A 13,511-nucleotide genomic window follows, 5' to 3' on the forward strand; every position below is an offset into this window, starting at 1 on the left:
GGGCCCCTCCATGTAGACAACCTTGCCTTGTTTGGATGAACAAGTGCAGTGGGATCGATTGTTTTGGGAACAAGGCTGAAAATTTATCATTGGAAATCAATTTGCCAGTCCCTTATTTATTTCCATATCTCACATTTTCAAAAATAGAGCAACGAATTGCAAGTGGAAAAAGATTTCATATAAAAATCATGCTGTGTAAACACAAACGAGTCAGCCTTTCACAAAACTACAAATTATAAAAATATGATTTTTTTTTAAAATCTGATTAGAGGACTTGCAAAATGTTATCATAAACTATGGTAACTGCAATTGGCCGATATCTTGATTAGTTTAAATGATTTTCTGCTTGAAAAAAATAAAAAATTAACAACGAATTACCGAGGCGAACAATTGCATACAAAAATCATTCAGTGCAAACATAAATGCGGAGCCTTTATGTTCAGAGTGTACGAGCGTGATAGAGCCGCCGTAAATGTCAGAAGCAACAAAAGCCTTTCCACTTCATGGATTGATATGCTGACCTTTGACCCCAGCTACTGAAGCTGCTCTCCAGAGATCCCGCCACTTTACTCTGTCAAGTTCAAGAGTGCAGTGTCAGTTATTTTTAGCCATCTTGCTGGATAAAAGAGTAATATGTATGGATCGGCACTGCGGTATTATGAGTAAAATTTTTAAATTGGTTATTAGGGGTGATTTTTTGAATGTTTGTGGAAAACTACCAGAGAGGGATGAGGATAATGGGAGGGGCTATGAATGGGGTTTTGAGAGGGGGCATCTATCAGTACACTCTCATTAAATTCATTAGAAATGATATTATACACTACATGAAGTGCAGTGTTGCAGATTATTGTGACAAAGTGAAATCTGGACTGTTCCATTTGGAAAAGCCAGATTTCACCAGGTGATTATTGTGCGACACTGCACAAACAAAATGCAATCAATATTTGTTTTATATAGCTCTCACATAATATCTCGTCCTTAGAAATATTTACACAATAACCACAAAGTAGGCACGGAAACTTGCCCCCCTCACACTTCAAAATAAAAAAAACTAAAAAAACTTTAACAAAATGTGAAATGACTAAATTTAGCAACCATCTTGTTAACCAACCTTGTCTGCTGCGACACAACCTTGCCACGTTAAAATAAACGGGCGAGGAATTACTATTTTGAAAACAATGCTGCTAAACAACGGAAGCGTTCCATAATCATCCACAAATGGAACCTCTATTCATATTTTAGAGCAATGCGACAGTATACATAGCAAAAAATTTAATATTATGACACATAGCGTGTCTTCGACCAATCAAATGAAAATAAGGGATCTGTGTGTCTGTCATTTAACTATTTTTATTTACCAACCTAAATCATAAAAATTAAAAACAAACAAACAAACAAACAAACAAACAAACAAACAAACAAACAAACAATGATGAACCATGTGGGTTAACATTGAATAATACAATGTGTCTTGAAATATTTTAGTCGGGCTGTTTGAGTGTCAAATTTTATGTTAGGGTGTGGGTTATTGTGTCCCCAGCAATCTCAAATACATTTTTTTAACAGGTAATAACCTATGATATGTTTTTATGGGATTTGAGGGTCTGTATGGTGAGGTATCAATAGCTATTTAGTTTGTAGTAACACCATGTGTGTATCTTCTCACCAGTTAGATTTTGTTCTTTAGAGAACTGCCTTGCTAAATATATTCTACTACCGCGAAGTAGATTGTCTATGATATGTCGCAGATTGCTTTTCTACACGTTCTTTTTTAGACTGGATTCTGATAATTATAAATTTCCTTGGATGTGGCCGTCTGTTTGCACCTCTTAGCTCTTACATGCACATTATCACACATTTTGGGTTAATCGTGTTTGCATCATTATGCGCACATAAATGAGTCGGGGGACATGCAGCCGCAACGCACACATACCGTACCCAACATAATTTAGTGTAGCGGTAAAGAGAACGTTCAAGGTTGTTTCACAGAGCACACACCACACTGTAGAAATGCACACACATGCAGCACTCAGGTCTCTCCTAATTGAATGTTCGTGTAGCATATATCCGTTCCAGTTCTGGAAGTCAACACACACATTCACCAGCCAAAGTAAGGCTTGTAGCGTGACCCAGTTTCGCGCGGCAGGAATTATTTGTTCCCGTCGGCGGAATGGTTAGTTCTGTGATTGGGAACAGGAATTTGTGGCTGGTTTACGGCAGTTCAGCGCGGCAGGATGTTCTGTATGTAACGTTAAATGTTCTCTTTATTTCAGGACATTCAAACAAATATCTGTTTTAGGAAACAAGCGAGGCCTGATGACCTAAAAATAAAATTAAAAGTGGAACACTCTGGTATACATGTAGGGCCCACTTGTTATCATGATATTATAAAGCAGAAAATGTTAGATTTTTGTATTATTATTATTGTCAATCCTTAGTAATCGGTCTCATCAGTCTTTAATAATACATTTCCTTGTATTTTGGCTTTAACCTGCTGAGCAATTTATTTCTTTGCTAAGCAGTTTTTCAATGGCTCAGGTTTCAACCGATTTATTTGGAATGATTTTCTAATCTTCATACTGTAGGAATATGATGTTTTACTTAATAAACGTTAGTAATCAGGATTGTTAAAATTCAACAGCTCTACAAAATGTTGACCCTCCATTAAAAATCAGCTTCAATTTGAAATGTAGACATGAGTTAATCATACCATAATTTACAGTGCGCGGAATTTATGCAAGCCGTCAGTGTACCTGTAGTGTATCTTGTATCATCGTGTTGTGATCCGACGAGCACACACAATTGCACGTGCCAAATCCTAAAATCCACTTGTTGGGTGTTCGATTTCCAAGCTGGGGATGTTGTTTGTAATTACAGCAAACATTACATCTACACCGCGTTAAGTTATCTCTCCCATGTGCACGAACACACCCCAAATCTTAAAACTGTCATCCATCCACCCGAAGACGACTCTTGCAATCATAGCATGCAAGATTCCCCTACCCCCTAAGTCATCATGGCCAGGCCTGAAACCTTTGTCTTGGCTTTAAGACTCCATGAAGCCGTTGTACGCCTCTCTCTCCTACATCCATTACCCCCCGTTGATATCATCACTTTGCAGCGGGTAAATCCAGACGGTATCGTATTGTTACTTTGGGCATGTGTGGAGGTTTTGTTCCTCTCCCTCATCTACTGTCCCATCCCTGCCCCCCCCCCCTCTCATGCTCTTGTGGTAGTGAATCTCACAAATGGACCCCAGTGCCAAGCTCAGCACGGGGTATTGAAACGGGTATTGTTGGTATTCTGCCATGCGAGAGGGTCTTCTGGTTGACCAAATCCCGACCTCTCGTTAGCAACCTGGCATCATTTCGTTTTTTTTTCTCTTCACTTCTCTTTTTGAGTTAAAATCAAACTCTGTTGTGTGGATTGAGGATATGAACATAAAGTGATGCATGGAAAATTAGTGTCTTACGACTGTAATGGCTTGATTATAATTGATCAAGCATAATTTTGTTTTGCGCTTATGATATATTTGTTTGAATATATACATGAAGCGAAAGTCCGGTTCATACTTTATGCAGATGCGATACAAATTATGCCGTCACAAATTCGCAACGAGTAATTCACATCAGTTGAAGTTTGATCAACTCCTGGAAGCATTCCCAGCGAAAATGGCCCTGTGATGTCACAATTTGCTTCGCATTTGCAGAGAGTATGAAGCGGGCGTTAGCTTTTGCTGTTGCGCATGTTTAGTTTACGTTAATAGGCATTTCTTTTTGCCTACACAGCTGATGAAATTCAGCGCTTGCCTCTGAAGAGAATGGTGAACGTAAGCGCAGCGGTAAGCAGAGCCCTGAAATTGGGCCAACTTCTGCAGCCCATTACCCTGTTAAATATATTTTATTTAGGAAGCTAACAAGTTAAAACATACAGCAAAAATGTGCTACTAACCGCTAACGCAACATTAAATTCTTCTTTATTAATGTTTTTAATTTTTTTTTTAAAAGCCTGACAGTGACTGCTTAGATTTACAGAAAGAAGTTACAGATTCGTGTAAATCTTTACTTCATAAATACATCTCTGTTTTTTCCTCATGAAACTTGGGGGTGAACAAACTACAGGATAGAATAGAAATTTAAGATCAGAAAAATTTAATTATTTTGTTATTGCCTATTTTGCTATAATTATTTTTATGCAGTATATGCAGGTCAAATAAAATTATGCTCATTATATGCCCATGATCTGAGTTAATTGTTTAATTATTGCAATGAGCACTAAAAACTAGTGGTGTCTTTTTTCATACCTATAAATGTTTATATCACTTGCATTCTTTCAACCAAGCCAAAAATGAATGATTAATGCTCCGGAAGTGAGGTTGACTTCTGATTTTGTTGCCAATTGTGCCTCTCAACAAAATGCTGTGGATGTACTGATGTGGGTCGGGTTGCTCCTTCACCCCCCCCCCCCCCCCCCACCCCCCACCCCCCCCACACACCCCCCCCCCTTTTTGCAGAACATGAACATTGCTTATCATGCAAATGTTCCGAAGTCTTGATGCCCATGCAAAAAGTACTTCAATTAATTGACACCCTAACTCCCCAGAGTGATTTAGAGGCGTTATAATTTGTTGCATTAGGAATAGAGACTATAATATTTTACCCTTAAAGCCATTGGACACTTTCTGAACAGAATAAAAATTAAAAGTTCACAGATTTACAAATAACTTACAGGGTTTACAGAAGGTAATGGTGAAAGACTTCCCTTGAAATATTACTCCATGAAATGCTTTACTTTTTAAGTAAACATTAAAACAATTATCAATTCTCGATATCGAGAATAACAGATTTATTTGAAACACATATCATGACACGGCGAAACTTTTCTCCCGACTCCAATGACCGATTGAGCCTTAAAAAAAAACTGTAAAAATTTGAGCTCAATTGGTCGTCGAAGTTGCGAAACAATAATGAACGAAAAAACACCCAAGTGATTCACCTGTGAATCAGTTTCACACAACTCAGGGAAGTACTCAGTACACAGTGCTGGATATACACTGGTGTATGAGATACTAAATTGTTTGATTTACTAATGCTAGAGTCGTTCATTTCTGTAAACAAATTCCGACACCATTTATAACCTCCAAACTGTTGATCTGTTGTTACAGTGGTACCAATAAAAACCAACAAACATTAATAAATCAATAAATAAATAGCCAAATGAGTAAATAAAAAGCGGTAATACATAAACAGAAATACAAATATAGCCTTGAAAGAAAGTTTTGTATCATTAAAGGAACACGTTGCCTTGGATCGGTTGAGTTGGTCTGTGAAAAGCGTTTGTAACCGTTTGTTATAAAATGCATATGGTTAGAAATGCGTTTTAAAAGTAAAATACAATGATCCACACAAAATTGCCGCGAAATTGCGTGGCTTTCCTTTTACATTGCTAACTAACATGGTCGGCCATTTATGGGAGTCAAAAATTTGACTGCCATAATTGATCGACCGTGTTAGTTAGTCAACTAGGTACAAGGAAAACCACGCAATTTTGAGTGGTACTTGTGTGGATCATTATATTCTACTTTTAAAACATCTTTCCAACCATATGCATTTTATAACAAACGGTTACAAACGCTTTTCAAAGACCAACTCGACCGATCCAAGGCAACGTGTTCCTTTAACTGTTCACCAACCAATGATAGATGTTTCTTTTTACTGGTGCCCCGCCTAATTTCTGCCCAGCTAATGAGTTTTGAAGGGACTTTTTTGGGGCTTAATCAGCTCTGATGTATAATGCCCTGATTCTGTCACTAGATGTTCTCCTATTGTGGTGTTTTGTGGGAAGTAATGGATCTTTAACACATCGCCAAGAAAGGAAACGAAAGAAGAGAAAAAAAAGTACACTTGGCTGGTAGTCTGTTAAGTGGTATTTAGGTGTGTAAAGAACGTGGAGAACCAGTGAAGCCCAAAGCATCTTTAGACTAGATGGCTGAGTGATCATTCTGGACAGCTGGAGTACGCAACAAGACACGTCCATTGGTCTAGCCCCGGGCTCTCCCTAGCATTTTCTGACTCACCTAGCCAGTTAGTTTGTCTCGGAGGCCACCTCTGATTGCAAGCGTATTTGTACTTTCCCCAAGTTTCCATTCCATCTCTTCACACATATTCCATTGGCCTTATTTTTTTCTTTTCCCCCTCGGGCGAAGATCGGGTACATCCTAGTCGGTAACTAGGTAACCAGCTAGTCTAATAGGCCTCAGGCTTTTTAAATGCTACGTATAAAAAAAATGCTACGGTTATAGCTCCTGTAAAAAGCCAGGTCAGCCAGTGATTTCGGATTCCTAGTCAGGTCTGAACACCCTAACTAAGCTGTTTGTGTTGTTGTTAGGATAAGCAACCAGCCCTATCCCCTTGTGAGCCAAGGGAACAAACTGATCGCATAGTTCTCTGGGAGTGTGACTGCTCATTGTTGTTTTGAGCTGTCGCATACCACTTGACCTCTAAGTCAAAAGGTCACTTGAGTTGGCAAACAGGTCAGTTAAGGTCGGGCCAGTGGAGTGCAGTTCAAAGTGGCTGGTTCTTTGTTATGATTTGGAATTGATTCTAATAATCTGTATAACTAGATCACTGTCTGGGTTATGAAGTAGAAAGTAGGACCATGGGAACTCAAGAATCTATGAAGTGAAACAGTAGCATGGGAACTCAAGGTCCTTTAAAAAAAAAAGAGTGAAAAATATCCAAGCGATCAGTACGTAAAATAAAAAAACTAAATATTACTGAGTTCCTTCTAAAAGTAGCAAATCTCCAAATTGATTTCCAACCTGGTACTAGTTGGTGGCATAACATTATGAATAGTTTAAAGGCAGTGGACACAATTGGTAATTACTCAAAATAACTATTATCATAAAACCTTTCTTGGTGACGAGTATTGGGGAGAGGTTGATGGTATAAAACATTGTGAGAAATGGCTTCCTCTGAAGTGCCATAGTTTTCGAGAAAGAAGTAATTTTCCATGAATTTGATTTTGAGACCTCGGATTTAGAACTTGAGGTCTCAAAATCAACCATCTAAACGCACACAACTTCATGTGACAAGGGTGTTTTTTTTTCTTCATTATTATCTCGCAAGTTCGATGACCGATTGAGCTCAAATTTTCACAGGTTTGTTATTTTATGCATATGTTGAGATACACCCACTGTGAAGGCTAGTCTTTGACAATTACCAATAGTGTCCACTGCCTTTAAAAGAATGTGTTCAAAGTATAAAGTGAGGTTGCACAACTTGCTTGTATTGGGCTGATGCACTAGCTTGTGCTTCAGGAGAACTCTGTTTTTTATATTTTATATTGTACTGTTGAGCCATAAAGCTACTGAGTGCACAGGTTTGCTATGAGCTCAGAAATGTTTGCTTAGTAGAAATGGCTAGCTGCTCAACAAGCACATGCGGCCAGCAAATGTGCAGCAGCTTTAAGATATTGGTTTCTTGTAAAGAGAAATATATCAACTTCCCTTTTAAGCAAAACTTCTCACAATTTCTTCTAAAAAAAATACCTGACAGGGACAGGCTTTCGTATTTGGTTCAAAAAGGAGAAGGAAATGCAATACCCCCCCCCCAAAAAAAAAACCCTTTAAATGTATGTCAAACTTTATACTTACAGTAACAGTTTTGAAATATTCTCAATCAACTTTGAAAACTGAATTTGTTTTAATGTTTTAAAAGCAAGCTTTGAAAATCTGGTATTCCAAGGAATAAAAAAAACCCCAGCTCCCAAACATTAACATTTTCAGCAATCATCGTGTTACATCAAGAAAGAAAAAAATCTGCCTCCCAATGACAAGACGTCAGAAATAGAAGAAAAAAATTACTACAGTTACAGAACGAGAGAAGAGTGCAGTCATATGTTAGTCATTACTCACTAATCCACTCACTAGGAAGAGGTGGGATCCCTAATCAGAGTCATCATCTAATATGCAAAGCTAGCCTCCATCAGTCCCATGGATTCTTGAGACCTTATGGTGAGAGAGAGCCAGGTAATTTCCTCCGCCGACGCCCAGGGCGTCTTTCTTCCCTTCGCCGCTGCGTCAATCAAACCAAATCTGAAGATTTTTTTTTTCTCATTTTTTTTTTTTTTTTTTTGCAAAGTAAGGAAATGTACATAATAAAAATGTGTAAGCTGACACGCAACATTAGATGCGTTTTGCTTGTTGGGTTTGTGCTTTGTTTTGTTAATGTATGATGCCTGTTTAAAGGGTAACTTCTAGGTTGTTTCTATTGTGTGTGTGTGCGATGTAGTGTGTTTTAAGACTGGACCTGGGAATAAAAGAGGTCCACATAATGAAGGGACTTGAAACACTATGTGGACTTGACACCATCCATGCAGTGTTTTTTTTATAGGGTTGAGGAATAGGATTTTCCTACAGGGATGTTCACAGAGTGATTGGGAGTTTGGACACAGAGCTGTGTTTAGATTAACGTTAGTTTATGTAGATGTGTGTTTTCTGTATTGTAAGAAGTTTCAGGTGTCATAACATATTAGTCAGTTAGCTGATCATCAGCTAAAGAAAATAATGAGGTATGATTTTCTGCTATGTTAATGTGCATCTCTCCTTGGGAAAAACCAATCGAAGTGCATACCATATTTGCGCAGAGAATGTATGTTTCTCAGATTGTGTGTTCCATATACGGATTCTTCTTTATGTGAGGACATACGTGTAACTGCTTTAAATTTTTCTGCAATATCTCAAAAACGAGACCACCTTTGAAATAAAAGTTCCACAGGTTAGTTTTATTGTATACCTACATTTCTGTAGGGTTGAAACACTCAAACGGTTCCAAATGTACAATCTACCTTTAACACTGAGCCTGTGTTTTTGCTTTGTATCTCTGACATTTTGAATGATTGAAATGAGTAAAGACTGTCGGGTGGGGTGGGGGGGGGGGCAGTCACACATGAACACAACAAGAGCCCAGAACAAAATCTACCATGATGTGCTCATGTAAATGTTCACAGCACATGGATTTGCACTTTGGAGCTGAAATGGGATTTATGCTGCGCTGTTTACTCTGTCGTTTTCAATTCTTTCATTGACACTCGTCTTCACTGAATGGGAATAAAAAGGAGGGGGGAGAAGGGAGTGCAAAAAGGAAGTGGTGGGGAAAGGGGGAAGGGTCTCGATGATAGACTGAATCTTGTTATGGGTGCCTAGTTTGCTGGCTGTGTACACATGATTACAGGTCTGGACGGCAAATGGGAGGGTTACATCCATGCTTGATTTGTTATTTTTGAACATCAGAGGATCGTAGGCATACAATCTTTTATCCCTATTAGAATTTTTTTTGGTTGGTAGGAAGAATAGTGGCTTTTTTTCTTTCTTTTTTACTCTAAGTGCTGTGGAGAAATATATTTTGTTATTTATTTGAACATTATGCTTTGCATTGATATTTTCAACCACAAATTTATATTTTTCCAAAATTAATATTCCTAGACTGAAATACTATCATTTCCAAGAAAATGTATGCCTGAATATTTTTCTTTTCTTGCTTTAACTTAAAAAGTGACTGTATTTTTAGATGGAATTTCTTTTACAAGTCATTTTTTTGAAATATCTATGAAAACTGGAGATTGGGGATGAAGTGTATACTCTTTAATTAATTTAGAAGATCTATATATTGGGTGTTCATGACGTGCATCGTAGTTTCGTAAGATTAAAATCAGATATGGATATACGATGGCTGGGTACCACGAGCAGGACTCCAATTTCAACAAAATCTGTTTGTTGTAATATTACATTATTGATATCCCTCATGCCTATGACGTCATTTTAATAGGGCGCCCTCACCTAAAGGTCAAACTAAGGTTGCGCCGCCGTGCGTACAATTCTGCACATTTCCATTGTTTCATCACCGGTTTGCATCTAAGATGGAGGCATGCTGAGGTCAATGCATTAAGGTCCGTTCATTCTCAGTTTCAAATGATTTTCCTTATCCTCCCTCTATCGTTTTATTTTATTTAGTCCCCCGAGTAGAATCGGCAAAACCTAGACAATACCAACACAGTTCTCATAAGATATTGGATAAATCCCACACTGATGTGTGAGACGATGTATACCCACATGGCAAATCACATAGAAGCGTGAGTCTCCACCATGCAGAAACCTCCAAAAGCTTGCTACGTACGCTCGTTGTTAATACCGGCATTGATTCATCAAACTATCTGTATTAAAAGGTGTATGTACTTTTTGTAGGACAAAAAACACGATGTCCACAGACTTACACTAAACTTACACAGTTTGAAGATAATGATAGTAGAAAGCTTCCCTGAAAATATTACGTGCTGAGGTGCTGTCGTTTTTGGGTAATGAGTAAAACAATGTCCTGAAAATAATTTTCGTCTCATGAGACCAAAATTAAGCATTTACAAACGTATTTTCAGTACATCGTTTACTCATTTCTCAAAAACAAACAGCACCTCAGTTAGTAATATTTGAAGGGAAGCTTTCCACTATCATTATCTTCAAACCCTGTAAGTTTAATGTAAATCTATGGACATTTTGAAAAAGTACCCGAATCCTTTAAAGGACCCTGGCTCTCTCTCTATCTGACATGACAATTCAATTCTCAAATGCGATCAGGCAGGACAGACAGTTTGCTCTGTTGTATATTTGCATATGAAATGTGCAGGCTTAGGGATACAAGCCTATTTCCCCTGGACAATAGAGATGCGTGCTAACAATGGATGCTATCATTCACATCTTCGCTTTGCATTATATTTAGGCCGAGAAGCTGTGATTTTTTGTATCCATTATTTGAGGTCTGTGTGTGATGACTACTTGTATCTGTGCCCCAAATAAGATGCTTTCACTCCGGTTAGAAGCATTGTGTGTTTTATGTCAGAGGCATTTTTTCTGTAAAGTCTCTTTCTTATTGCACCTCGTTTCAAAGTTACTCCTTTAAAAGAGGAATAAGTAGGTCAGCGACTGCCCAGATATTTGGCATCACTCCAGCAGTTTGCAATTAGTACCTTTAATATAACAGGATTATGTTTATTGGGAAGGGCCTATGTTTTAATTTGTAATTGATATATTTCCTTTATTTTCTTCTTCCCCTAAGTTTTAATTTGTAATTGATATATTTCCTTTATTTTCTTCTTCCTTTTTTATTATTATTATTATTGTTATTATTATTTTTTAACCAAGAGAAATCATAAGACTATTACAATGACACATGGAAGAAAAAATTATCAAACAAGAAAAGTATGTAAACAATTAAAGAAATTTATAACTAAATACAATGGATAAATTTAATAGAAACAAATAATTTGAACAAATGTCTGTCCTTGAACTGCAAATGATGCCATAAAAACCAGCACAAAATTGCTTGCCAACATGAGAATTCAAAATGAAATGAATCTAAAACTTCTTCATTGTCTTCTCTCTTCTTGTTTGGTTCTAATGTTTCTTTAGATAGAAGTGGGCAATACCTCCCACTCCACCATCCTTCGGAATCCTCCTGCCCTCAAGCTTCTTGTCCCTTCCATCCCTTTATTTGAAAAGAAAAAGAAACAAATGGCTGCACCGTCCTTGTCGGGTGGTCTATCAATTTGTTGGTTGCTCTATTTCTTGAGGATCTATATGGAAGTATTGCTTTTTTTCTCAAGAAACTAGGTTAAAACATAGCTATTGTTTAGTGTTCTCTTTCCTTTGTTGTATACATGTGAGGATTTGTGTAAAGCGCCCACCTTGTTATCAATAAAATACTCCTCTTTTAGAATAAAAAATGGGGTTTGGGGGTTGAAGGTAGGGTCTCTAGTTTTAAGGCTTTGTGCAAAGCGCCGCCCACCCTTATTAATTTATTAATACAAAACAAACTTCTCTTTTAGAATAAAAAAAGTGGGGGTGGAGGTAGGATCTTTGTTATGCCCGTACATGTGAAGATTCATGTAAAGCGCCCAGCCTTATTATCACCAAAATATTCCTCTTTTAGAATAAAAGAGGGGGGGGAGTGTTTGGGGGGGGGGTAAGTTTGGAAGACTGGAATGGGGAGCGATCGTCTGCTGGTGTCTGATGACACCATTTCCCTTGAATGGTTCTCATTCCAAACCATATCATGTGTCCCTATACATGTACCGATGTGCACGCCACCTCCAATTTCATTATTCTGGAAACTCATCTTTCATTGTGAAGATGTAGAGATGGGGAAATATGATCCAAGAGCGTAACGTATCCCCACGTTGTCTTCAGCCGTAAAGAGAGACGGGGAGGGAGCGAGACGGAGGGGAGAGAGACAGAGAAGAAGAAGGAGAAATTCTGCTTCATGTATGTCTTCGTCTTGTAATTGAACTTGTCTTTGTAGCATCGTATTTAGTGAATGATTGTTACTATCAAGTTTTCTCGTCCCCGTCCGTTTTACTGGCTGATACCAGTGACATTCAACAATAATGCAATTTACGTTCGGCCGACTTCGGTGTATCGTTTTCCCATTCGGCAGCTGTTTTCTATGTTAATATAATTGGAGATTTTTTCCCCGTTATTTTATGCTGTGTATTAGAAATTGACACCTAGCATACCATTGATGGGGGTGGGCCCCTTTACCCCACATGTGTTCTTCTCTGAAAATAAAAAAGACTAGTTTACAATGAACGAGTGTCACTATCGAGTGTGAGTGCACTTGTTAATATACATATATGTACGGAGCAAGAAAGAAAAAATGTGTGCGTGTTTTGAACTTTAGCCTTTGCTCTTTTCAGCCGAGAGAGGTCCTTGCACTTAAATTAGACTTGACATTAAGTCCTTCTGGCATGTCATTTGTGTTTAATCAATGTGCTTTTCATGCAATTCTGTGTTCACGTACGCCTACATGACACTTACTGGTACATTTGCTAGATCTGTAGCCCGCTGCTGAGAAGTTTATATCCAAAATACTGCAAGCATTTACTTATTATTTACTGATGAACCTTTGTTCATCCCCGATAATTTGGAAAGAAAAGGGTAACTATGTAGCTTCTCTTGAACTCGGAAAAAAACTAGTCTACATCTCTATATATTTAACTTGAAATTAGATTAGACTCATAATAGTCTTTTTTTTTTGTATTCATAAGGGTCCTCTCCGTGCACAAGCTGTAGCATATCAGGCTGATGCTCGCAAGCTTTGGCCGATACGCCCAAAATTTGGCCGATACGCGGACATTTGTTGTGTCTGTTTTTTTCTTTGTTTTGTTTCTGTTTTTGTTTTGTTTTTGTTTTGTTTTGTTTGTTGTTGGTTTTACTGCGCCTTGAACACCCAGCAGGGTGGATACGTGCGCATTACAAGTCTTATTATTATTATATTATTATTATTATTATTATTATTATTATTATTATTATTATTTAGGCCGATACAACGACAAACCAACACCTATTTTCACAAAAATCATCAAGATAAAACCATCTTTAATGCTCCAGAATGCCCATTAGGGCATTTAAAACGAAGATAAACACAAAATAGAAGACCTTATTTCAATTCAGCATCCTTTGG

At 37.7% G+C, this 13,511-nt stretch overlaps 1 protein-coding gene across 9 annotated transcripts in view; it reads left to right on the forward strand.

Annotated features, from left to right (window-relative positions):
• Positions 1 to 13,511, forward strand: part of LOC139934558 (uncharacterized) — a 142,494-nt gene that overhangs the window by 57,328 nt on the left and 71,655 nt on the right. The window contains exon 2 of one of the 9 annotated variants that reach the window (XM_071928826.1): positions 3,789 to 3,841. The exons of 7 other annotated variants lie outside the window; for them this stretch is intronic. In XM_071928826.1, the coding sequence (XP_071784927.1) occupies positions 3,821 to 3,841 (21 nt within the window). In that variant the 5' untranslated portion in view covers positions 3,789 to 3,820. Of the gene's footprint in view, positions 1 to 3,788; positions 3,842 to 13,511 lie in introns of those variants that run through there. One more of the 9 variants, XM_071928825.1, reaches the window with a different exon arrangement.

Source organism: Asterias amurensis, chromosome 3, assembly GCF_032118995.1.
Source record: "Asterias amurensis chromosome 3, ASM3211899v1".
Lineage (NCBI taxonomy): Eukaryota > Metazoa > Echinodermata > Asteroidea > Forcipulatida > Asteriidae > Asterias > Asterias amurensis.